The sequence below is a fragment of the Portunus trituberculatus genome, chromosome 43 (assembly GCF_017591435.1).
Source record: "Portunus trituberculatus isolate SZX2019 chromosome 43, ASM1759143v1, whole genome shotgun sequence".
NCBI classification, from domain to species: Eukaryota; Metazoa; Arthropoda; class Malacostraca; order Decapoda; family Portunidae; genus Portunus; species Portunus trituberculatus.
In genome coordinates this window covers 954314-979229 of record NC_059297.1, presented here as the reverse complement: position 1 = coordinate 979229, position 24916 = coordinate 954314, and the positions used below count along the sequence as shown (strand labels likewise).

The 24916-nt window shown below is 36.7% G+C and overlaps 1 protein-coding gene across 2 annotated transcripts in view; it reads right to left on the bottom strand.

Annotated features, from left to right (window-relative positions):
- LOC123518049 (condensin-2 complex subunit D3-like) overlaps window positions 1-24916 on the bottom strand; it is a 135697-nt gene that overhangs the window by 106203 nt on the left and 4578 nt on the right. For both annotated transcript variants that reach the window (XM_045278595.1, XM_045278596.1), the window contains exons 2-3: window positions 18370-18523; window positions 2203-2401 (exon numbers count right to left, since the gene is read on the bottom strand). In XM_045278595.1, the coding sequence (XP_045134530.1) occupies window positions 2203-2401; window positions 18370-18523 (353 nt within the window). The remainder of the gene's footprint in view (window positions 1-2202; window positions 2402-18369; window positions 18524-24916) is intronic.

Below are 24916 nucleotides of genomic sequence, written 5' to 3'. Positions count from 1 at the left end.
CTCTCTCTGGTGAGCTGGACTGTAAACAAACGAATGTGATTATGGGGAGAGAAGTTCATTTAATATCATTCCATTTATTTGCTGTAGAATGTGTGAATTTGTAACAGTCAATGTGTTTCAGTCAAAATTAAAAAACCAGTACCTTGATCACAGCTACTGCTACCATTTGTCAAAATAAATTTAAAAGTCTTTCATAATCTTTCCTCTATTCATCATAAGTAATTTTATTCATGTATTTACTTTATTTATTTATCTATTTATTTATTTTCCCCCCACATTACAACACCACACTAATTGTCTTTGCATACTGCACTATTACACTCTGCACATATCTCGCTGAGCAGAAAAGCACACACAAAATTGCTACGTCCTCTACACCTCATTAAGTGGCCACAGTACGGGAAAAGCAACCCCAGAGAGCCACCCTGTAGACACACAACACAAACACCAACTCCATCAAGTAGCCGATGACGAGCAGCCACAAATATGAACCCTGGAAGCATCTGCCGTGTTCTGAGCCTTAGTAAGTCATGCATGACTTTCCTATTGGATGAAGAAAGTAGCTTTTCTCTCTCTCTCTCTCTCTCTATCTCTGTCTCTCTCTTTCTCTTTATACCATGTGGGCTATCACAGGAATTTATGGGCACTGTTATCAGCATTTAGATCCACATATCGATGTGAACAGATATTTCCACACATGAAGTACGTCCTCAACCCCTATCACAGCAGGTTTACAGTGGATCACTCTGAGGATATGAAGCTCAAGATGTCCAGATGTTTACCTGAAATTACAATTTTGGCCAAAGGGAAGTAAGGGTAAGGATTACATTAATATGGTAAGTATAAATTCAAAATATAAATTACTTTTAGCTACAAAGAATACTAAATGCTATAAAAATTTTACATTATGTTATGCATGTCCAGGAAAATATATTTTATCTTGATTTCAATGGTCACTACATACTATAAAATTATGATTTAAAATTTTCATAGGTTAGGGGTGCTATATAGAGCTGAAGATATCACACCTGGGATGCAAGGTAGTAAGATAAATAGTATTAATTATCAACTGGCACACTTTGTTCAAAAGATTGCTGACCCCTGATTTACTGTATTTAATCTCTTCACTCTGGGCAATAGAAAACGGCTCCCAGCACCATATCTAGGCTGGGAGGTGGTGGGGGGACACCTGACTTAGAGGCAGCTCTCTCTCTCTCTCTCTCTCTCTCTCTCTCTCTCTCTCTCTCTCTCTCTCTCTCTCTCTCTCTCTCTCTCTCTCTCTCTCTCTCTCTCTCTCTCTCTCTCTCTCTACAGAAACACAAACAATAATAGTAAGTAATTTTTCAAACTATGTACACCCATTATGAAATAAAAACACAAATTTTTGAGAAAAAAATTATAATTTGCCTGTTCTCCACCATTTTCAAGACAAAACTTTCATTTTTATGATAAACTAATCTACTTGTTCCAAAAAAAAAATAAGTTAGTAAATAAAATAAAATTATTGCCAGAAGAGCACATCAGTACCTATCCTAGTATTAGCTAATCTTTTACCTTTGTAATAACGATGAAAGTCAAGTAAGCCATAGTATCATAAACGACATACATTCTGAAAGATCTCTTACATTATAAGGAAAAAGAAAACACATCATCTTAGCAGAAAGCAGCCACGGCACAGTGTGCGCATCATCTGATATCTTACAAGCACCATGAGGATGAAAAATACTCGACCTCATGTTGAAGGGGTTAAAAAACATGTAAAGAAAAACAAGCTGAGGTATCTATAGGGACCTGGAACAGAATAATGGAAATTAAAATTCATTTCAATGGGAAGATTTCCTATACATGCAAACTGTTACAAACTACCACAAAACAAATGAAGCTCGAAGTCAAGGTACATACCACTGTTTAATGAATTGAAAGCAGAATGTCCATATGACCATATCTGAAAGTTCACTATATCTAACAGTCATTACGACAAGACATTTTCTGAAGACTCATATTGTTATATAGGGCAAGTCATTTAGTAATGTATATTGAGGTGGCACAAGTGCATTACATAAAGAGGGAAAAGATCTGTTATGCATTTCATTCAAAATCTTGTGACTTTTCATATTTAACATGCTACTTATAGCATCAATTTTCATAGGTTAAATAAGTACATTGACACTCAACAAAGAAAGTAAAAATCTTCCAACTCACTTTCAATATCATCACCATGGAGAGTGTATGTAAGGAGTGTAACAGTGTCCATCATGGAGGAAATGAGCTCAGTTCCAACAGAAAATGATGACAGAGGTATGACAAGTTGGTGGTGCAGGTCCTCAGCACGATCAGCAGGGACATGTTTCATACTGTTGCTTAGTACCTTCAGCACTTGCAGCAGAGTGTAAGATCCCACCTGCAACAAAGAATAACTAATTAATAACAATAAGAGTAGATGATCAATGAATATGTAAAAAGCTCAACATTCTAAGCCAGCAAATATTTTTATATTTGAAACATTATTTAAGGGCATGTTGCAGTCAAGATTTAAATTATTTTTTTTTTTTTTTATTTTATTTATTTATTTTATTTTTATTTATTTATTTATTTATTTTTTTTTTTTTTTTTTTTATTCCTGCAGATTACTGTAGGAAAAATATTCAAAATTCATATGGTATATGAATCATGGGCCTAAGCATACGGCAACACTCATTCTGACACATTTAAAGGGATATGAGTGGTGCACACCATGATGTGGGTATGGCGCAATAAACACTCTCTAAGCATTGTGATACATTGCTTTTTCCTTATCATTTTACCAATAATATTGGTCTATGTGTCTTTTTTTTTTTTCTGGGGGGGGCTGATTTTCCTATTGCAACATGGGGAATAAATAAAATAGGCAACAGCAGGTAAAGAAAATGTGAGAGATGAAGAAAAAGAAAAGAGAATAGGAGATATATGAAAAGAAGAGGGAAGAGATGATGGCTCAGTGGCAGGTGAAGCTGAGTCACTTGGCACGGCAGGGAAGGAGGTTTTCGAAGGAAAGGACAGGAAGAGGATCTCACTTTTGAAAGCAGACGCTTAGAATATGAAATCAAGGAAAAGAAAATGGGAAAATTACATGAGGAGAAGAGAAAAGCAGGAGAAACTTACATACCTGGAGGCACCGATCTTGATTACGACAAAAAAAATCTACTTGGAGAGCATTGTCTCATGGAGAACGAGGAAGGTGCCTACTGACGGATAAATTAAACCATAATTCTATGAAATAGAACTCTTAGGACACCCACGAGTGAGCCAAATCTATTGGCAAAAGCACAAAGAACCAGAGCCAGAAATTCTGATGAATATGACAGCGGACAAAATGTCTCTCAGCAACACGCAGGGAAAAGCTACAACAGGAGTTGAAGCCTGATCTAAATGTATATACAGGGGAGGAGGGGCCATAGTTTCTTCCGTCTCCATAGTAAAAAGTTTTGGACCATATAGACAAATTAAAAAAAAAAAAAAAAAAAAGAGATGGAACTGAGTAATGCTGCCAGACATGACAGAATCAAAATATACGCCATCTTATGAAAACCAGCGATATATTGAAACAACAGTTGGACTAAGGAAACTGACTGAGGATATTATGGACAAGGATTTATCTGAATTTAGGGACGCAAGAGGAAGTATAAGCAAACCGATCACGTAAATCAAATTAATTATAATATTTTTTGGTCACGTAATAACAAAAACACGTAAATTAATATTTTTTTGGTCGTGTAATAACAAAAACGCATAAATTAAACACGCGTAAATCGAGTTACCTGTACACACACACACACACACACACACACACACACACACACACACACACACACATATATATATATATAGGTTCTGTCCTAGCAGTGAAAAGAGATTCAGTGGTTTGTTTACATTTCTCTGGGATTGCAATGCTCCAAGGCAGAACTTGCAAGTGGCAACTAGCCAAGATGAGCTGCTCTTTTGTTTATGAGTGGACAAAGCTGTTTGAAGAGTTTCTCATAGCGAGTAATAAAGGCCAAAAATAGCAACGAAAAAATAACAACTTGCTGGGGGGTGCAGGGGCCACCATGTTTGTTTAGAGTTGACAAACGCAACGAAGGCGGTAGCGAGTTTGTGTGACAGTCTTAAGAAAGTTGATGGAAAAGTGTTAGTGTGACGCTGCCTTTACTGTTGTGTGTACATCCCACCACCCCTTGTACTGCTTATGTACTATTTTTTCTTCCAGATTATACATTTAATGTGCTTTTCATTCATTGTTTCTTACCCATTTGGATTATGTACATGTTTTTTTCTCAATTTATAAGAGGTTGGGAGAGGAAATTCCGTGTATCCAGATATTTCGCGTATCCGCCTGGGTCTTGGCTGCTATAATCCGGATATGCAGGTGATTACTGTATTACATTGAACTTTTGCATTCAAGTATTGATAAGTTTGAGTATTTAGACATTCGAGTATTGAGTCCAAGTCTCCACTGTATATATATATATATATATATATATATATATATATATATATATATATATATATATATATATACAGTCGGCGCCACAGGTATTGGCGCGGTTTTTTTTTTCATCTGTAGCACTAAAACAAGTGCAATACTAACATATTTGTAGAACCTACCAGCCTCTAATACTTTGTGGGGGTCCTTTCCTTTTCAGACAGCTCTCAAGGCGTCGAGGAACAGATTCAGCCAGTCTTTGGAGCATTGAGGGTTCTAAGTTGTCCCAAATGTCCTTAATCTCCTTCACAAGCTTTTCCACAGTTGCTGTGTTACGTCCTCATAGTCTTCGTTTTATCAGTCCCCACACATTTTCAATTGGATTGAAATCTGGACTATTACCAGGCTAATCGTTTATGTAATCCACTCCTACAAATTCAAGCCATTATTTGATTAGTTTTGTTGTGTGTGCAGGGGCACCATCCTGCATGAACACCTCACTCTTACAGGCATCAAAGCAGTCCTCGAGATGGTCAAACAACAGTTCCAAATATGATTCTTTGTTCACTGTTGTGTTTTTAGGTAATATAACCAGCTTGCCCACACCATAGTACCCAAATGCACCCCATACCACGACACTATCAGGGTGCTTGACTGTCCCCTGTGTGTACTTGGGATGGTATGGGTCCGCACCCAGACGGAGCCTAACCTTACCTCCTCGGTTCCCAGTAAGATTAAATGTAGCCTCATCGGTCCACAAAACCTTCTTCCACTTTTCATTGTCCCAATTTAGATATTTCTTACAAAATTCCACACAATTGTGTATCTGTTTCTCCGTCAGAAGAGGTTTGCGTCGTGGTGCCCGATGATCATAAGACAAATCGTCCTTGAGGCGGCGTTGTATTGTCCTAACAGACACATCTTGCAGGAGTTTTGGATTTTTTTCTTTAAATTCTTTAGCTGTTATCCTTGGTTCAGCTTCCACCTGTCTTTGGATAACCTTCAGAGTCCTTTTTGATGTCTTTTAGCTGGTCCAGTCCTCTTGACTTGAAGTGGGGGATAATCACCTCCCGCTGTCTTGCATTTCTTTCTCCATCTCTGGACACTGCGCAACGATACTCTGGTCTGGATTGATATATCCTTGTTAGACTTTCCTGCCTTATAAAGTGAACTTATTGCTGCAATTTTCTCCCTTGTGAGCTCTGAGCCTCGTGGCATTATTATAATAATCCCACAAAAAACACAGCACGTCAGAGCGGAAAAAAACAATTGATGCGGTCACGACTAATCACAAAAAGCAACTGAGTTATTCTATAGGCAACTGAAATCTTTATTGTCTACACGTGGGTCTTAAGCTCCAGCTACTCTACCATGTGCTTTCGCGCCAATACCAGTGTCGGTTTTCTTAGGTGTATAATGGGTGTCCTTAATAATTCGTCACGGGTATTGGCGCACATTTTTCGCGCCAATACCCATGGTGCCGAATACCCATGGTGCCGATATATATATATATATATATATATATATATATATATATATATATATATATATATATATATATATATATATATATATATATATATATATATATATATATATATATATATATATATATATATATATATATATATATATATATATATATATATATATATATATATATATATATATATATATATATATATATATATATATATATATATATATATATATATATATATATATATATATATATATATATATATATATATATATATATATATATATATATATATATATATATATATATATATATATATATATATATATATATATATATATATATATATATATATATATATATATATATATATATATATATATATATATATATATATATATATATATATATATATATATATATATATATATATATATATATATATATATATATATATATATATATATATATATATATATATATATATATATATATATATATATATATATATATATATATATATATATATATATATATATATATATATATATATATATATATATATATATATATATATATATATATATATATATTGTGAGGGCACCGCATTATTTCCGTTTATTTAATTATATTATACGCGTAGCCTATGGCCACCCTAGCGCGGGCCCCTCGGGCTGTTCTGCTGAGCAGACAACCCGCCTCCCTCTCCCTGTTTGTCGCTGTGTGGCCAACCACCCTCTCTTGTTTCCACCATTTTGTGTGCCTGCGAGCCTCGCATCAGTACCAAGTTAGCCTTCAGCGGAGATACACACCACTCTCGTCCGTCTGGCACAGTGAGAGAGACGCGTGTTGGCTGGGATTTCGAAGTACTCGCTGGTCATTGGTCAGGGAGTTGTGCCCTCCCTTGAGTAGCTGGCTTGCTACTGGGTAGACCGTGGCTGTGTAGGACAACAGGCTTGTTGTTCTAAGGAGTGTGGCCGGTTGGGTCTACATTTCCTGTCTGGTGTTCGTCCACTTGTGGGGTGGCGGCGCGGAGGAGAGACACGCTTTGTCTCGTCTCGTCTTTGTCTCTCTTGCTTGAAAAGCAAGACCCCCAGCAAGAAATACGCCTCTACTACAAGAACTTCATGACATCAGCCTACAGCATGGAAGAAAGAGCACTTAAGAAAATAATCCATAACAACGTCAAGACCGTGGATCCCAACTTTCAAATCAAAGTCATAATCTATTACAAGTCCAAGCACATGTCCAGCCTCGTACTAAAAAACAACTGCCACCCGCCGACAACAGCGCTTCAAGAGGTGAATGTGGTGTCCCAATACACATGCAACCATGGTGACTGCAGTCGCCGACCCTCTACGTATATTGGCTCCACTATCACCACTTTGTCCAAGCGCATTACAGCTCACCTGCAAGACGGCGCCATCAAGAAACACCACGTCACCAACCACGCAGATATTAACTTCACCCGGAAGATAGTAGAAGAGAATACAGCCACCCTTCATAAAGAACCAAACAAAGCTCGCCTTCGAATGACAGAAGCAGTGTACATACACACCAAGACTCCCAGCATCAACATCCAGCTCATTCCCGAATCTTCCCTCCCATCGTCAAGGAGGCAGAATGACGCGCGCTGATTGGCTCCTCCCACACAACAGCCACCCATGCATGCGCCAAGCAGATATATACCGGCACACCCAGCTACCCGCTTCATTCCTTTCCTGAAGATGGTCTATGAAGGCCAAAAGGTACCTCGAAAGAGCAAAAAACAACAAACATCCCAGCTGATTAAGAAAAAGAATGGACATAGGAAATCTATTACGATTCCTTGACGAGAACACTCGCTCACTAGCAAGAAGTATTGAAAAGACTTGCTATAAAATCAACAATTCAGTTACCGCTGTAGACTTTAACAAAACCTGCATATATATATATATATATATATATATATATATATATATATATATATATATATATATATATATATATATAATATATATACAGTGATACCTTGAGAAATGAGCTGCCTGAGATACGAGTTTTTTTGGGATAAGCGCTACAATTTTGTCAATTTTTTTTTATTTTGAGATACGAGCAAAATTTTGAGATATGAGTCATACTTGAGGATGTTGCTGCTGTAGTCAGTGGCTCGGCTCATCAGTCCAGCCTCAGTTGAGCTAGTATCTAGGTGTTTCCCGTGGATCTCATGCACTGTGAATGTTCTTTCATCATTTTCCCACTATTTACTGACCTTTTTTTTGTCTAAAGAAAGTGCAGATTTAATCTATGTTAATGTTTACGTGTGATGTTACTATACAGTAGCATCATGTTGGTATAAATCCTTAACTAGTAGTATGTCTAGCTATTCTCTCTGAGTACCGCAAGGTAAGTTTCTTGGTGGAGGAACTTCAAATATTGGAGGCTCTGGTACCAGTTGGAATTTTCTCCATAGGAAACCATTATTATTTGATGCTTCCCTAACGCAATTTTTCCTAACGCAGCACATCTATGGTACATATTACTAGCGCTAGGGAAATCATTTGTGTATTATATATATATATATATATATATATATATATATATATATATATATATATATATATATATATATATATATATATATACACAAATACACTTACATCTACTTAAGAAGATGATATTAAGTTAAGATTATAGCATCATTCCAATTAGCAAGAAAATAAATTTTATTATAAAAGTTTTGGTTAGAAACCATAAATCTAAATTTGACTAAAAATTGACTCTAGAAGAAATCGGTGTGTTCCATCTGGCTCAAGACGACGGAAAGAATTGAACGGAACAATAAAAAAACCAACAGAAATCATTGAAGACGATGGAAAAAGTGCTGCTGTCTAGCGGTAGGTTTGAATATGCTTGGGGGCAGTTCCGGATAGTAGCGAATTCCGGATAGTGGAGATCCGGATACGCGGACGATTACTGTATATATATATATATATATATATATATATATATATATATATATATATATATATATATATATTTATATATATACAGTAAGGTCTCGGTTTACTTCAGAGTTACGTTCCTGAAACATGACGTAAGTCAATTTTGTACGTAACTCGAGTTTCCGTACATTTCAAAGCATATTATCGAGTTTTCAACCAATCATTGTTTATGGTCATTCAGGTAAGTTAAAGGTTATATTGTTATATTATTTACAACTATGTAGGAATATGAAACACAAGCTTGTTTTTGTTGTTGATTAGGGCCACAAATGCGAAGGACTGCAGGTTGCCGAGAGGGGTGGACGCCTGTGGCTGCCAAGAGGGTGGGCAGGTCGAATGTTGTGACGCCCAGGGCGGACAGCTGGGAGCATTGTGCAGTGCGGTGGGAGTAGAAGCGTGGGCAGCGGGGCAGGAAATGCAATAGGAAAGGGCAATAGAGATTAGCAGACAGGCGCAGACGGTGCAATTCAACTGCGAGTGTCGTGTGGCCCAGGCGAAGGCTCCGGAGTTGTTATTGTTGTGATGGGTGTGCGAGCCCTCAAGGTCGTTAACCTCCCCGTTGTCATGGTAACGGGCTTCCCATTTTCTTCTTCCCTCCCTCAGACACAGCTGTTGCCTCCCTTCTCATGTCTTTTAATTATGTCCTCTCTTTCTTGTAGCATAATGGTTTTCCTTTTCTTAGCATCACTGCTGTCACTAAGAAGTTTTCTCTTTGGTGCCATTGAGCAAGATACTAAGAACTTGAGTCAGTAAACGCAGAAGTAGGATAACACTCTTGCCAGGGGCGATGGTGTTGGTGGAACTGAGGCAGGGTGCTATTGTATTCAAGCGTGAGGCGGGCGGTGTGGCGGGCAACCACCAACAATAACAATAAATCCCGCACTTTACGATTTATAAATTTTCAATTTTTTTAATCTTAAATTGCCTTATAGTGGACTGACGTAACTACGAGTTTGACGTAACTCGAGACCGACGTAACCAAGGACTTTACTGTATATATATATATATATATATATATATATATATATATATATATATATATATATATATATATATATATATATATATATATATATATATATACAGTAATCACCCGCGTAACCGGATCACCACTATCCAGAATTTGCCACTATCCGGAGCTGCCCCGGATACGCAGACGATTACTGTATATATATATATATATATATATATATATATATATATATATATATATATATATATATATATAGATAGATAGATAGATAGATAGATAGATAGATAGATAGATAGATATATATATATATATATATATATATATATATATATATATATATATATATATATATATATATACAGTAATCGCCGCGTATCCGGATCTCCACTATCCAGAATTCGCTACTATCCAGAGCTGCCCCCAAGCATATTCAAACCTACCGCTAGACAGCAGCACTTTTTCCATCGTCTTCAATGATTTCCGGTTTTTTTTTACTGTTCCGTTCAATTCTTTCCGTCGTCTTGAGCCAGATGGAACACAGATTTCTTCTAGAGTCAATTTTTAGTCAAATTTAGATTTATGGTTTCTAACCAAAACTTTTATATTAAAATTTATTTTCTTGCTAATTGGAATGATGCTATAATCTCAACTTAATATCATATTCTTAAGTAGATGTAAATGTATTTGTATATATATATATATATATATATATATATATATATATATATATATATATATATATATATATATATATATATATATATATATATATATATATATATATATATATATATATATATATATATATATATATATATATATATATATATACAGTAAGTCCCGAGTTACGTCAGAGTTACATTCCTGAAACATGACGTAAGTCGATTTTGTACGTAACTCGAGTTTTTGTACTTTGAAAGCATATTATCGAGTTTTCAACCAATACTTTTTTATGGTTATTCAGGTAAGTAAAAGGTTATATTGTTATATTGGTATATTATTTACAACTACGTAGGAATATATTGATTAGGGCCGCGAACACGAAGGACTGCAGGTTGCCGAGAGGGGCGGCCAGGCAGGTTGAATGATGTGACGCCCAGGGCGGACAGCTGGGAGCTTTGTGGAGTGCGGTAGGAGTAGAAGCGTTATATAAGTAAAAGGTTGTATTGTTATATTATTTACAAGTATGTAGGAATATGAAACACAAGCTTGTTTTTGTTGTTGATTAGGGCCGCAAATGCGAAGGACTGCATGTTGCTAGAGGGGTGGACGCCTGAGGCCGCCAGGAGGGTGGGCAGGTCGAATGTTGTGACGCCCAGGGTGGACAGCTGGGAGCATAGTGCAGTGCGGTGGGAGTAGAAGCGTGGGCAGCGGGGCAGGAAATGCAATAGGAAAGGGCAATGGGGATCAGCAGACAAGCGCAGACGGTGCAAGTGAGCTGCGAGTGTCGTGTGGCCCAGGCGAAGTCTCCGGAGTTGTTATTGTTGTGATAGGTGCGTGAGCCCTCAAGGTCGTCAACCTCCCCGTTGTCATGGTAACGGGCTTCCCATTTTCTTCTTCACTCCCTTAAACACAGCTGCTGGCTCCCTTCTCATGTCTTTTAATTATGTCCACTTTTTCTTGTAGCGTAATGGTTTTTCTTTTCTTAGCATCACTGCTATCACTCAGGAGTTTTTTTTTTTGGTGCCATTGAACAAGATACTGTACTCAGATAGTCCGAAAACGCAGATGTAGGAACACTCTTGCCAGGGGCGACGGTGTGGTGGAACTGAGGTACGTAGAGTGTTATTGTATTCAAGCATGAGGTGGGCGGTGTGGTGGATAACCACTAGTGACGCCTGGCGGCCAACAATAACAATAAACCCAGCGCTTTATGATTTAAAAATTTTCAATTTTTTAAATCTTAAATTGCCTTATAGTGGACTGACGTAAGAGCGAGTTTGACGTAACTCGAGACCGACGTAACCCGGGACCTTACTGTATATATATACACATGTATACATGTATATATGTATACATGTTTATATATATATATATATATATATATATATATATATATATATATATATATATATATATATATATATATATATATATATATATATATATATATATATATATATATATATATATATATATATATATATATATATATATATATATATATATATATATATATATATATATATATATATATATATATATATATATATACAAAGCAACCTCTGCTTAACAAAGGTTCACACGACAAAATTTTGCAACAACGAATGATTCCTTTTACTACCACCTGCTAATTTAACAAACACCAAACTCACTTTGACGAAAATTTATCCAGGTAATTTTTTCCAAGTTTAAAAGCCCCACCATATCATGCAAGGCAACAGGCTTTTGAATACACCAGCGCCTCTCATGGACAAAATGCGCACCATTCACTCCCCCTAGTTCAAAACAATAACAGAGTCAGCAGCAGCTTATCTTCCCTCGCTCTACATGCCACTAAAACGCCCTGCAATGTCACCTGGCGTTGCTAAGACCAGGAAGTCTCTTACTCTCGAAGTGAAGCTGGATATTATTCACGGCCACGAGAGAGGTAAGAAAACTAATAGTATTGCTTCCCATCATCTACTGTCTACCATTTTCAAGTCAGCACAATCTATTAAGAAGGCTGGTGAGATTATATCTTTCTTGCAAGCTAAAAGAACCACCTGAACTCATGACTCTGCAATGGATAAAATAAAAAGCCTTGTGGAAATGTGGTACTTAAGTTTTGTATGCGGTACAATGATGCGCCCTTTGTTTACATTCCACAGGTTGCCAGCTAGCATATTTCCCACTCCACTCTCCCTCCCTTCATAAATTTAAGATCATCAAAATTATAAAGTTACTTACATACATACATTAGTGTACATTATAATGACTTAGTCTTAAATTAAACTGCTTAAATATTTAACTTCATAATTTTTACTTTCATGAAACCTTTTTGCTGTACTATGATGCACTTTCGCTTTGTTTACTCTCAATGGAAGCTCAAGTCAGAGGTTAAACTTGTTATAATTAGTTCGCTTAACAAAAATTCGCTTCACGAAGGGTTTTTAGGGACGTAACCCCTTTGTTAAGCAGGGTTTGCACGTATACAGGCAGCTCCCGCTTAACGAAGGTTCACACAACAAAATTTTTCTACAAAGAAGGCTTCATTTTACTACCATCTGCTAGTTTAACGAACATCAAACTCGCTTTAACAAACTTTTATCCAGGTAATTTTTTCCAAGTTTGAAAGCCCCTCTGTATCACGCAAGCCAACAGGCTTTTGAATACACCAGGAGCTGCTGATACTAAGGCCTGCCTCAGGAGAAATCCTGGAACATCTGTGGAATCAAGATCAAGACTCTCGTGGACAACACACACACCACTCACTCCCCTGTTCAAAACATTAACAGCATCACTGTTAATATTTTGAACAAGCTCAACTAACCACCAAAACGCCCTGCAATGTGGCCTAGCATTCCTAAGAAGACCAATAAGTCTCTTACTCTCAAAGTGAAGCTGGATATTATTCACAGACACGAGAGAGGCCAGAAAACTATAGCCATGCTCACCACCATCTTCCTTCCATTTACTGTCTCTACTATTTTCAAGTCAGCAGACTCTATTAAGAAGGCTGATGAGACCGTATCTTCCTTGCAAGCTAAAAGAACCACCTGAACTCGTGACTCTACAATGGATAAAATGGAAAGCCTTGTGGAAATATAGTACATAAGCTTTGTATGTGATACAATGATACACTCTTTGTTTACATTCCACAGGTTGCTGGTTATTGTCTTTCAAGTTTCACTCTTCCTCCATTCATAAATTTAAGATCATCAACATTATAAAGTTACGTACATACATACATTAGTGTACATTATAATGACTTAAATTAAACTACCTAAATGTTTAACTTCATAATTTTTACTATCATTAAACCTTTCACTGTACTATGATGCATTCTCGCTTTGTTTACTCTCAATGGAAGTTTAAGTCAGGGGTTAAACTTGTTATAATCGGTTAGCTTAACAAAGTTCCGCTTAACGAATTGTTTTTTAGGAATGTAACCCCTTTGTTAAGCAGGGTTTGCCTGTGTAATATAAAGTATAAACTAAATGCGGTCCGAACTTTGCTTCACAGAGCCTATGAACTGTCATCAACATACACCCTATTTCATGATGAAGTTGTATTTCTAAAGAATTATTTCAAAGACAATGGATACCATACCTACCTTTTTGACAAAATTGTAAACAAATTTCTCAATAGTATATACCAACCCAAGTCTAATGTACCTAATGTCAACAAAGAAAAAGTATTTCTTAAATTACCTTATCTAGGATCTGTCTCACGAAACATTGAAGAAACACTAGTCAAACCTCTTACGAAATACTATCCACAAATAAACTTCCAACTAGTCCATAATAACACCTTCAAGATAAACAGTTATTTTAAATTTAAAGACGTTGTTCCGACAACCCTTCGCTCGTCGATCATTTACTGCTTCACTTGCCCAAGCTGCCAGGCTGGGTACCTTGGAAGCTCCACTCGAGCTTTCAAGGTTCGTGTCGCCGAGCATATGGGCCAGTCAAGCAGAACGAGTCGTCCACTACACAACCCTTCCCACTCCTCCATAAGGGAACACTCCCTTAAATGTAAGGTGCAAATAACATTTGATCATTTTAAAATTATTGATTCATGTAGCAGAAGTGACTTAAGAATATTAGAATCTATGTATATTAAAACCAATAAGCCTGCTTTAAATAATATGTTGTCTGCTACACCACTTAACATTCTATAAAAAAAAAAAAATTTTTCCATACTTTACATTTTAGCCCTTTTTTTTTTTATGTTTAACTTTAACATTTAATGTGTTTTATAAACTTATGGTTTTTTTTTCTCCAATTATAGAACCACTGATGATGACTTAAGAAAAGTCAAACGTTTTGAATAAACATGATGTTCGTTACCTCACTCGTTGTATTGTTTCTCCTGAATCTACGGTTCCCTAAGACCACACCTACATCTGATGAATATATATATATATATATATATATATATATATATATATATATATATATATATATATATATATATATATATACAGGCAACCCCCGTTTAACGAAGGTTCACACAACGAAATTTCGCTACAACGAAGGTTTCGTTTTACTACCATCTGCTCGTTTAATGAACACCAAACTCGCTTTAACGAAGTTTTATCCAGGTAATTTTTTCCAAATTTGAAAGCCTCACCATATCATGCAAGCTGACTGGCTTTTGAATACAGGAGCTACTGGTACTAAGGCCTGCCTCACGAGAAATCCTGAGACACCTGTAGAATAAAGATCAAGATCAAGCCTCTCGTGGACAACACAGGCACTGCCGATACAAAGGCCTGACTCAGAAGAAATTCTGCGTCACCTGTAGCATCAAGATCAAGATCATGTGCACCACTCACTCCCCAGTCAAAACATAACAGCATCACCAGCAGCTCATCTTCCCTAGTTTAACTTACCACCAAAACGCCCTGCAATGTGGCCTAACGTTCCTAAGAAGACCAGGAAGTGTCTTACTCTCGAAGTGAAGCTGGGTATTATTCCCAGACAAGAGAGAGACCAGAAAACTAATAACATTGCTTGCCACCATCTTGACTCCATCAGCAAGTCAGCAGACTCTATTAAGAAGGCTGGTGAGACCGCATCTTCCTTGAAAGCTAAAAGAACCACCTGAACTCGTGACTCTACAATGGATAAAATGGAAAGCCTTGTGGAAATGTGGTACATAAGTTTTGTATGCAGTACCATGATGCACACTTTGTTTACATTCCACTGGTTGCTGGTTAGTGTATTTCCCATTTCACTCTCTCTCCCTTCATAAAGTTAAGATCATCAACATTATAAAGTTACGTACATACATACATTAGTGTACATTATAATGACTTAAATTAAACTACCTAAATGTTTAACTTCATAATTTTTACTTTCAATAAACCTTTTGCTGTACTATGATGCACTCTCGCTTTGCTTACTCTCATTGGAAGTTCAAATCAGGGTTAAACTTGTTATAATCGGTTCGCTTAACGAAGTGTTTTTAGAACGTAACCCCTTCGTTAGCGGGGTTGTATGTATATATATATATATATATATATATATATATATATATATATATATATATATATATATATATATATATATATATATATATATATACACACAGAGGTCCTCTTTTACTGTGCACTTCATTTAATGTATTTATGTACCTAGTTGTATATACCCAGTTGTAGTTTTACAAGGCCTGGGCTTTATGCTCGTGTGGCCCCATCTCCATACCTACATTTATCCAATTTTTCTTTAAAACTATGCACACTCATTGCTGACACCACTTCCTCACTCAAACTGTTCCAAGTCTCAACACATCTTTGTGGGAAACTATATTTCTTAACATCTCTCAGACATCTTCTCTTCCTCAGTTTCTTACTATGCAATCTTGTGCTTCTAGTGTCATATTCTTCTCTCAGGATTATTTCTCATTATCCACTTGATCCATTCTGCTAATCAATTTATAAACTTGTATCAGATTCCCTCTCTCTCTTCTCTGTTCCAGGATTGGTAGATCCATAGCTTTTAGTCTCTCTTTATATGTCATCCCTTTAAATTCTGGAACCATTCTTGTAGCCATTTTTTGTACTCTCCAATTTCCTTATGTGTTTCTTTTTATGGGGGATCCACACAACTACTGCATATTCCAATCTGGGTCTTATTTTAGTACTTATCAATTTCTTCATCATTTCTTTGTCCATTTAGTGAAATGCTAATCCAATATTCCTTAGCAAATTATATATCTCTCTGAAAATTCTATCAATATGGCTTACCGGTTGAGTGTTTTCTTCCATCGTCACTTCCAAGTCCTTTTCCTTTTTTACTTTCTCCAGTTCTACTCCATTTCCCATCTTATAGATTCTCACTGGTCATTTTTCACTTTTTCCCATTTCCATGACATGGCTTTTGTCCACATTGAATTCCATCTCCCATTTTTTACTCCATTTCCAGATCTTGTTTAAGTCTTCCTTCAGTATTTCACAATCCTCTTTTTGTTTTATGACTCTGCACAGTTTCGCATCCTCCGCAAACAGATTTATGTAGCTGTTCACTCCCTCTGGCATGGGCATGTCGTTTGTGTATATGAGAAAGAGTATTGGCACCAATACTGACCCCTGTAGCACTCCGCTGTCTACTGCTCTCCAGTTGGACTTCATATCTTTAACTACCGTCCTTATTTCTCTCCCTCTCAAGTAATTTTCCATCCATCTCAATGTGCTTCCTTTTAAGCCACCCTTCTCCTCTAACTTCCATAGTAATCTTTCTGGCTTTATGTGCACCCTTCCATCACTCATATAATGTGCAAAATCTCCAACCTTATGCACATTTGGCAAAAGAAACTTTCACTTCAGAACAAAATATATTTGCTATAAGAAATTTTTTCCCACCATGAGTATGCCATCTTGTGGGCTGGGGTACAAAGTAAGGCACCACTAGTCACCTCCAGCCAGACCTTCACCCAAGGTCAGGATTTGGTGTGCTGGCTCACCTCCCCCTTGTCCCCTGACCTCAACCAAACGGTCCTGGGAATGGGCCTGGTTACCAGTCACCACTGATGTGGGGCGGGACTTCTTGATCCTCCTAGCATCATCCTTTGATGGGTGTGAACACTAAGGAGGCACCTCTAGTCTCCAGACGGACCCCCCCTGGCCTCCTGACTTGGTGTAACTGCACACAGCTTTTTGTGTCAGGACAAAACATCCTCCTGAGCAGAGGCAGGAAGCCAGGTGGGTGTGGATGTCCTCCTCCATGATAAAGGAAGGAGGATGAAGAAACACTAAAAATGGAAGGAAAAGCAAAATCCAGCCATAAACAAGTGAGTAACAATGATGCACACCGAGAATTCATTGAGACGGATCACAGCTGATACCCTTGGCAACGCCAGGCTACCACACTGCCAGGCATAGCAGCAAGTGTGTCTCTGTGATAGAAACAAACAAATTTATACAAAAAATTGAAATTTCGGAAGGAGGTGATTTCTTAACTAAGTATAAAAATTGTAATACAGTAAATAATGTCAAATTTGCTCTGAGACTTTACTGGAAATAGCAAAGTAGTATAATGACTACCAAAATGTCTTTTCTTACAAAAATTGACCTACGAATGTTAGGTCCTCTAAACTTTTGAAATTATGCTTTCCAATGGATATCTGATTTATAACTGGAAAACAAGATGAATTGCTAAGCTTAAATTTTTTCTTACTTTGTACCTTGCATTGCATTTCTTATGTTCAGCAAAAACAATGTTCATACTATGAATAAACAATTATTGTGAAAAGATCATTATCTATACATTAAAGCCTTATATAATTTATTACTATAAAATCTAGTTCACAATCTGAATTCAATACACACCTCTGTTGTGTTCTGGCAGTGTTGCTCAAAGTAGTCAACAGCAAAAGTAACATTCTTGATAGTGATGTAACCCGACAGCATTGCCAATAGTGTCCATGCTTCTTCATTGTGCTCTTGTCCAATGTGACTTTTGACTATATTCACAACTTGAAATCTGTAACAACAGCCAGCAATTAAGAAAAGCTAGTTCCAAAAACTTAATTCCCTTGAATTACTACTCTCCTGCAAAAAAAATTGAAGAGCATTCTATAAAACATTTGTAACCTTTTGCATTTTCTTTATGAGTTCATGAAGGCCACCTATAACTTACATTTCAGAGTACTCCTGTACTATTTTTTCAATGGCAAATATCCACTTCACAAAGCATTTTCCATTTCTAGACCAACTACAGTGGTACCTTGCCTTGAAATTTTAATTTATTCTGTAAAGGAGCATAACTCAATCTGCTCAAATCTCAAATCAATTTCTGCCACAAAAATAGTTTGAAATGCCATTTACCTGTTCCAGCCTCTAAAAACCACATTTCTTTTTTTTTCCTTTATTTTATTTTTTTTTTTTTTTAGATAAGAAAAAGGTACTTATAAGTAAAATAACAACATCTAACAAGAGACAGTAAAGAAATAAACTGGTTCTATAAAATATATTTACCTTGGACATCAGACAGTTTTGAGTAAAAGAACATGGTGTTGGAGGAGGTAGGTTTAGGACCCATGGTCAGACAAAAGAAATGTAACAAACTTATAAAAAACACAGAATGCTAGCATAGCACAAGAAACACTTCCACAGCAAAAAAAGAAAAAAAAAAAGTTAACTGAACACATTGGATGTGAGACCCTGGTTGGATGTGGCATCTGCTTCTCTAGCTAGTTGTGGCAAATCTAGAGCTAGCTCATAACTCAGATATTTGCTCACAGATTAAAGCAAAAGATTGATTGAGTGACTTCTTGAATATCACATACGTAGAGGCTCCCATATGTCAAGGTTCTACTTTACATATTTACTGACGTCCTTTTCAATTATTACTTTTGTCCATCATTTACTCAAAAATCTTTAGCCATTATTTACTTATTCTTAATATTTTCACTTTTAAATTGGAGTACAATTACTAAATATTTTACATCTTTCGGGTTGTTATTCATTAATACAATTTTCTTACAGTAAACCCTCAATATAAAGAACACATATGGAGAGAGGAGACACGAGAGACCTTGACAATGGCCAATGACACAACTCACTCTCTCTCTCTCTCTCTCTCTCTTTCTCTCTGTGTGTGTGTGTGTGTATTTACCTAGTTGTATTTACCTAGTTGTAGTTTTACAGGGCCTGGGCTTTATGCTCGTGTGGTCCCGTCTCCATATCTACACTTATCCAATTTTTCTTTAAAACTATGTACACTCTTTGCTGATACCACTTCCTCACTCAAACTGTTCCAAGTCTCAACACAACTTTATGGAAACTAAATTTTTAACATCTCTCAGACATCGTCCCTTCCTTAGTTTCTTACTATGCGATCTTGTGCTTCTAAAGTCATATTCTTCTCTCAGGATCAGTTTCTCATTATCCACTTCATCCATTCCGTTAATCAATTTATAAACTTGTATCAGATCCCTCTCTCTTCTCTGCTCCAAGGTTGGTAGATCCATTGCCTTTAGTCTCTCCTCATATGCCATCCCTTTAAATTCTGGAACCATTCTTGTAGCCATTTTTGTAGTCTCTCTAATTTTCTTATGTGTTTCTTTTATGGGAGTCCACACAACTCCTGCATATTCCAATCTAGGTCTTATTTTAGTACTTATCAATTTCTTCATCATTTCCTTGTCCATATAGTGAAATGCTACTCCAATATTCCTTAGCAAATTATACGTCTCTCTGAAAATTCTATCAATATGGCTAACCGTTGATTATTTTCTTCCATTGTCACTCCCAAGTCCTTTTCCTTTTCACTTTTTCTAGTTCTACTCCATCTCCCATCTTATAGATTCCCACTGGTCATCTTTCACTTTTTCCCATTTCCATGACATGGCTTTTGTCCACATTGAATTCCATCTCCATTTTTGCTCCATTTCCAGATCTTGTTTAAGTCTTCCTGTAGTATTTCACAATCCTCTTTTGTTTAATGACTCTGCACAGTTTCGCATCGTCCGCAAACAGATTTATGTGTGTGTGTGTGTGTGTGTGTGTGTGTGTGTGTGTGTGTGTGTGTGTGTGTGTGTGTGTGTGTGTGTGTGTGTGTGTGTATTTACCTAGTTGTATTTACCTAGTTGTAGTTTTACAGGGCCTGGGCTTTATGCTCGTGTGGCCCCGTCTCCATATCTACACTTATCCAATTTTTCTTTAAAACTATGCACACTCGTTGCTGACACCACTTCTTCACTCAAACTGTTCCATGTCTCAACACATCTTTGTGGGAAAATATATTTTTTAACATCTCTCAGACATCTTCCCTTTCTCAGCTTTTTACTATGTGATCTTGTGCTTCGGATGTCATATTCTTCTCTCAGCATCAATTTCTCATTAGCCACTTGGTCCAATCCGTTGATCAATTTATAAACTTGTATCAGATCCCCTTTCCTTCTCTGTTTCAGGGTTGGTAGATCCATAGTCTTTAGTCTCTCCTCGTATGTCATCCCTTCAAATTCTGGAACCATTCTTGTAGCCATTTTTTGTAGTCTCTCCAACTTCCTTATGTGTTTCTTTTTATGAGGGATCCACACTACTCCTGCATATTCCAATCTGGGTCTTATTATAGTACTTATCAATTTCTTCATCATTTCTTTGTCCATGTAGTGAAATGCTACTCCAATATTCCTCAGCAAATTATATGTTTCTCTAAAAATTCTATCAATATGGCTTACCGGTTGATTGTTTTCTTCCATCGTCACTCCTAAGTCTTTTTCCTTTTTTACTTTCTCCAGTTCTACTCCATCTCCCATCTTATAGATTCCCATGGGTTGTCTTTCACTCTTTCCCATTTCCATGACATGGCTTTTGTTCACATTGAATTCCATTTCCACTTTTACTCCATTCTCAGATCTTATTTAGGTCTTCTTGCAGTATTTCACAATCCTCTTTTTGGTTTATAACTCTGCACAGTTTCGTATCATCTGCAAACAGATTTATGTAGTTGTGTGTGTGTGTGTGTGTATTTACCTAGTTGTAGTTTTACAGGGCCTGGGCTTTATGCTCGTGTGGTCCCGCTCCATATCTACACTTATCCAATTTTTCTTTAAAACTATGTACACTCTTTGCTGATACCACTTCCTCACTCAAACTGTTCCAAGTCTCAACACAACTTTGCGGAAACTAAATTTTTAACATCTCTCAGACATCGTCCTTCCTTAGTTTCTTACTATGCGATCTTGTGCTTCTAAAGTCATATTCTTCTCTCAGGATCAGTTTCTCATTATCCACTTCATCCATTCCGTTAATCAATTTATAAACTTGTATCAGATCCCTCTCTCTCTCTGCTCCAAGGTTGGTAGATCCATTGCCTTTAGTCTCTCCTCATATGCCATCCCTTTAAATTCTGGAACCATTCTTGTAGCCATTTTTGTAGTCTCTAATTTTCTTATGTGTTTCTTTTTATGGGAGTCCACACAACTCCTGCATATTCCAATCTAGGTCTTATTTTAGTACTTATCAATTTCTTCATCATTTCCTTGTCCATATAGTGAAATGCTACTCCAATATTCCTTAGCAAATTATACGCTCTCTGAAAATTCTATCAATATGGCTAACCGGTTGATTATTTTCTTCCATTGTCACTCCCAAGTCCTTTTCCTTTTTCACTTTTTCTAGTTCTACTCCATCTCCCATCTTATAGATTCCCACTGGTCATCTTTCACTTTTTCCCATTTCCATGACATGGCTTTTGTCCACATTGAATTCCATCTCCCATTTTTTGCTCCATTTCCAGATCTTGTTTAAGTCTTCCTGTAGTATTTCACAATCCTCTTTTGTTTAATGACTCTGCACAGTTTCGCATCGTCCAAAACAGATTTATGTGTGTGTGTGTGTGTGTGTGTGTGTGTGTGTGTGTGTGTGTGTGTGTGTGTGTGTGTGTGTGTGTGTGTGTGTGTGTGTGTGTGTGTGTGTGTGTGTGTGTATTTACCTAGTTGTATTTACCTAGTTGTAGTTTTACAGGGCCTGGGCTTTATGCTCGTGTGGCCCGTCTCCATATCTACACTTATCCAATTTTTCTTTAAAACTATGCACACTCGTTGCTGACACCACTTCTTCACTCAAACTGTTCCATGTCTCAACACATCTTTGTGGGAAAATATATTTTTTAACATCTCTCAGACATCTTCCCTTTCTCAGCTTTTTACTATGTGATCTTGTGCTTCGGATGTCATATTCTTCTCTCAGCATCAATTTCTCATTAGCCACTTGGTCCAATCCGTTGATCAATTTATAAACTTGTATCAGATCCCCTCTTTCCCTTCTCTGTTTCAGGGTTGGTAGATCCATAGTCTTTAGTCTCTCCTCGTATGTCATCCCTTCAAATTCTGGAACCATTCTTGTAGCCATTTTTTGTAGTCTCTCCAACTTCCTTATGTGTTTCTTTTTATGAGGGATCCACACTACTCCTGCATATTCCAATCTGGGTCTTATTATAGTACTTATCAATTTCTTCATCATTTCTTTGTCCATGTAGTGAAATGCTACTCCAATATTCCTCAGCAAATTATATGTTTCTCTAAAATTCTATCAATATGGCTTACCGGTTGATTGTTTTCTTCCATCGTCACTCCTAAGTCTTTTTCCTTTTTTTACTTTCTCCAGTTCTACTCCATCTCCCATCTTATAGATTCCCATGGGTTGTCTTTCACTCTTTCCCATTTCCATGACATGGCTTTTGTTCACATTGAATTCCATTTCCACTTTTACTCCATTCTCAGATCTTATTTAGGTCTTCTTGCAGTATTTCACAATCCTCTTTTTGGTTTATAACTCTGCACAGTTTCGTATCATCTGCAAACAGATTTATGTAGTTGTGTGTGTGTGTGTGTGTGTATTTACCTAGTTGTAGTTTTACAGGGCCTGGGCTTTATGCTCGTGGTCCCGTCTCCATATCTACACTTATCCAATTTTTCTTTAAAACTATGTACACTCTTTGCTGATACCACTTCCTCACTCAAACTGTTCCAAGTCTCAACACAACTTTGCGGGAAACTAAATTTTTTAACATCTCTCAGACATCGTCCCTTCCTTAGTTTCTTACTATGCGATCTTGTGCTTCTAAAGTCATATTCTTCTCTCAGGATCAGTTTCTCATTATCCACTTCATCCATTCCGTTAATCAATTTATAAACTTGTATCAGATCCCTCTCTCTTCTCTGCTCCAAGGTTGGTAGATCCATTGCCTTTAGTCTCTCCTCATATGCCATCCCTTTAAATTCTGGAACCATTCTTGTAACCATTTTTGTAGTCTCTAATTTTCTTATGTGTTTCTTTTTATGGGAGTCCACACAACTTCTGCATATTCCAATCTAGGTCTTATTTTAGTACTTATCAATTTCTTCATCATTTCCTTGTCCATATAGTGAAATGCTACTCCAATATTCCTTAGCAAATTATACGTCTCTGAAAATTCTATCAATATGGCTAACCGTTGATTATTTTCTTCCATTGTCACTCCCAAGTCCTTTTCCTTTTTCACTTTTTCTAGTTCTACTCCATCTCCCATCTTATAGATTCCCACTGGTCATCTTTCACTTTTTCCCATTTCCATGACATGGCTTTTGTCCACATTGAATTCCATCTCCCATTTTTTGCTCCATTTCCAGATCTTGTTTAAGTCTTCCTGTAGTATTTCACAATCCTCTTTTTGTTTAATGACTCTGCACAGTTTCGCATCGTCCGCAAACAGATTTATGTGTGTGTGTGTGTGTGTGTGTGTGTGTGTGTGTGTGTGTGTGTGTGTGTGTGTGTGTGTGTGTGTGTGTGTATTTACCTAGTTGTATTTACCTAGTTGTAGTTTTACAGGGCCTGGGCTTTATGCTCATGTGGCCCCGTCTCCATATCTACACTTATCCAATTTTTCTTTAAAACTATGCACACTCTTGCTGACACCACTTCTTCACTCAAACTGTTCCATGTCTCAACACATCTTTGTGGGAAAATATATTTTTAACATCTCTCAGACATCTTCCTTTCTCAGCTTTTACTATGTGATCTTGTGCTTCATGTCATATTCTTCTCTCAGCATCAATTTCTCATTAGCCACTTGGTCCAATCCGTTGATCAATTTATAAACTTGTATCAGATCCTCTTTCCTTCTCTGTTTCAGGGTTGGTAGATCCATAGTCTTTAGTCTCTCCTCATATGTCATCCCTTCAAATTCTGGAACCATTCTTGTAGCCATTTTTTGTAGTCTCTCCAACTTCCTTATGTGTTTCTTTTTATGAGGGATCCACACTACTCCTGCATATTCCAATCTGGGTCTTATTATAGTACTTATCAATTTCTTCATCATTTCTTTGTCCATGTAGTGAAATGCTACTCCAATATTCCTCAGCAAATTATATGTTTCTCTAAAAATTCT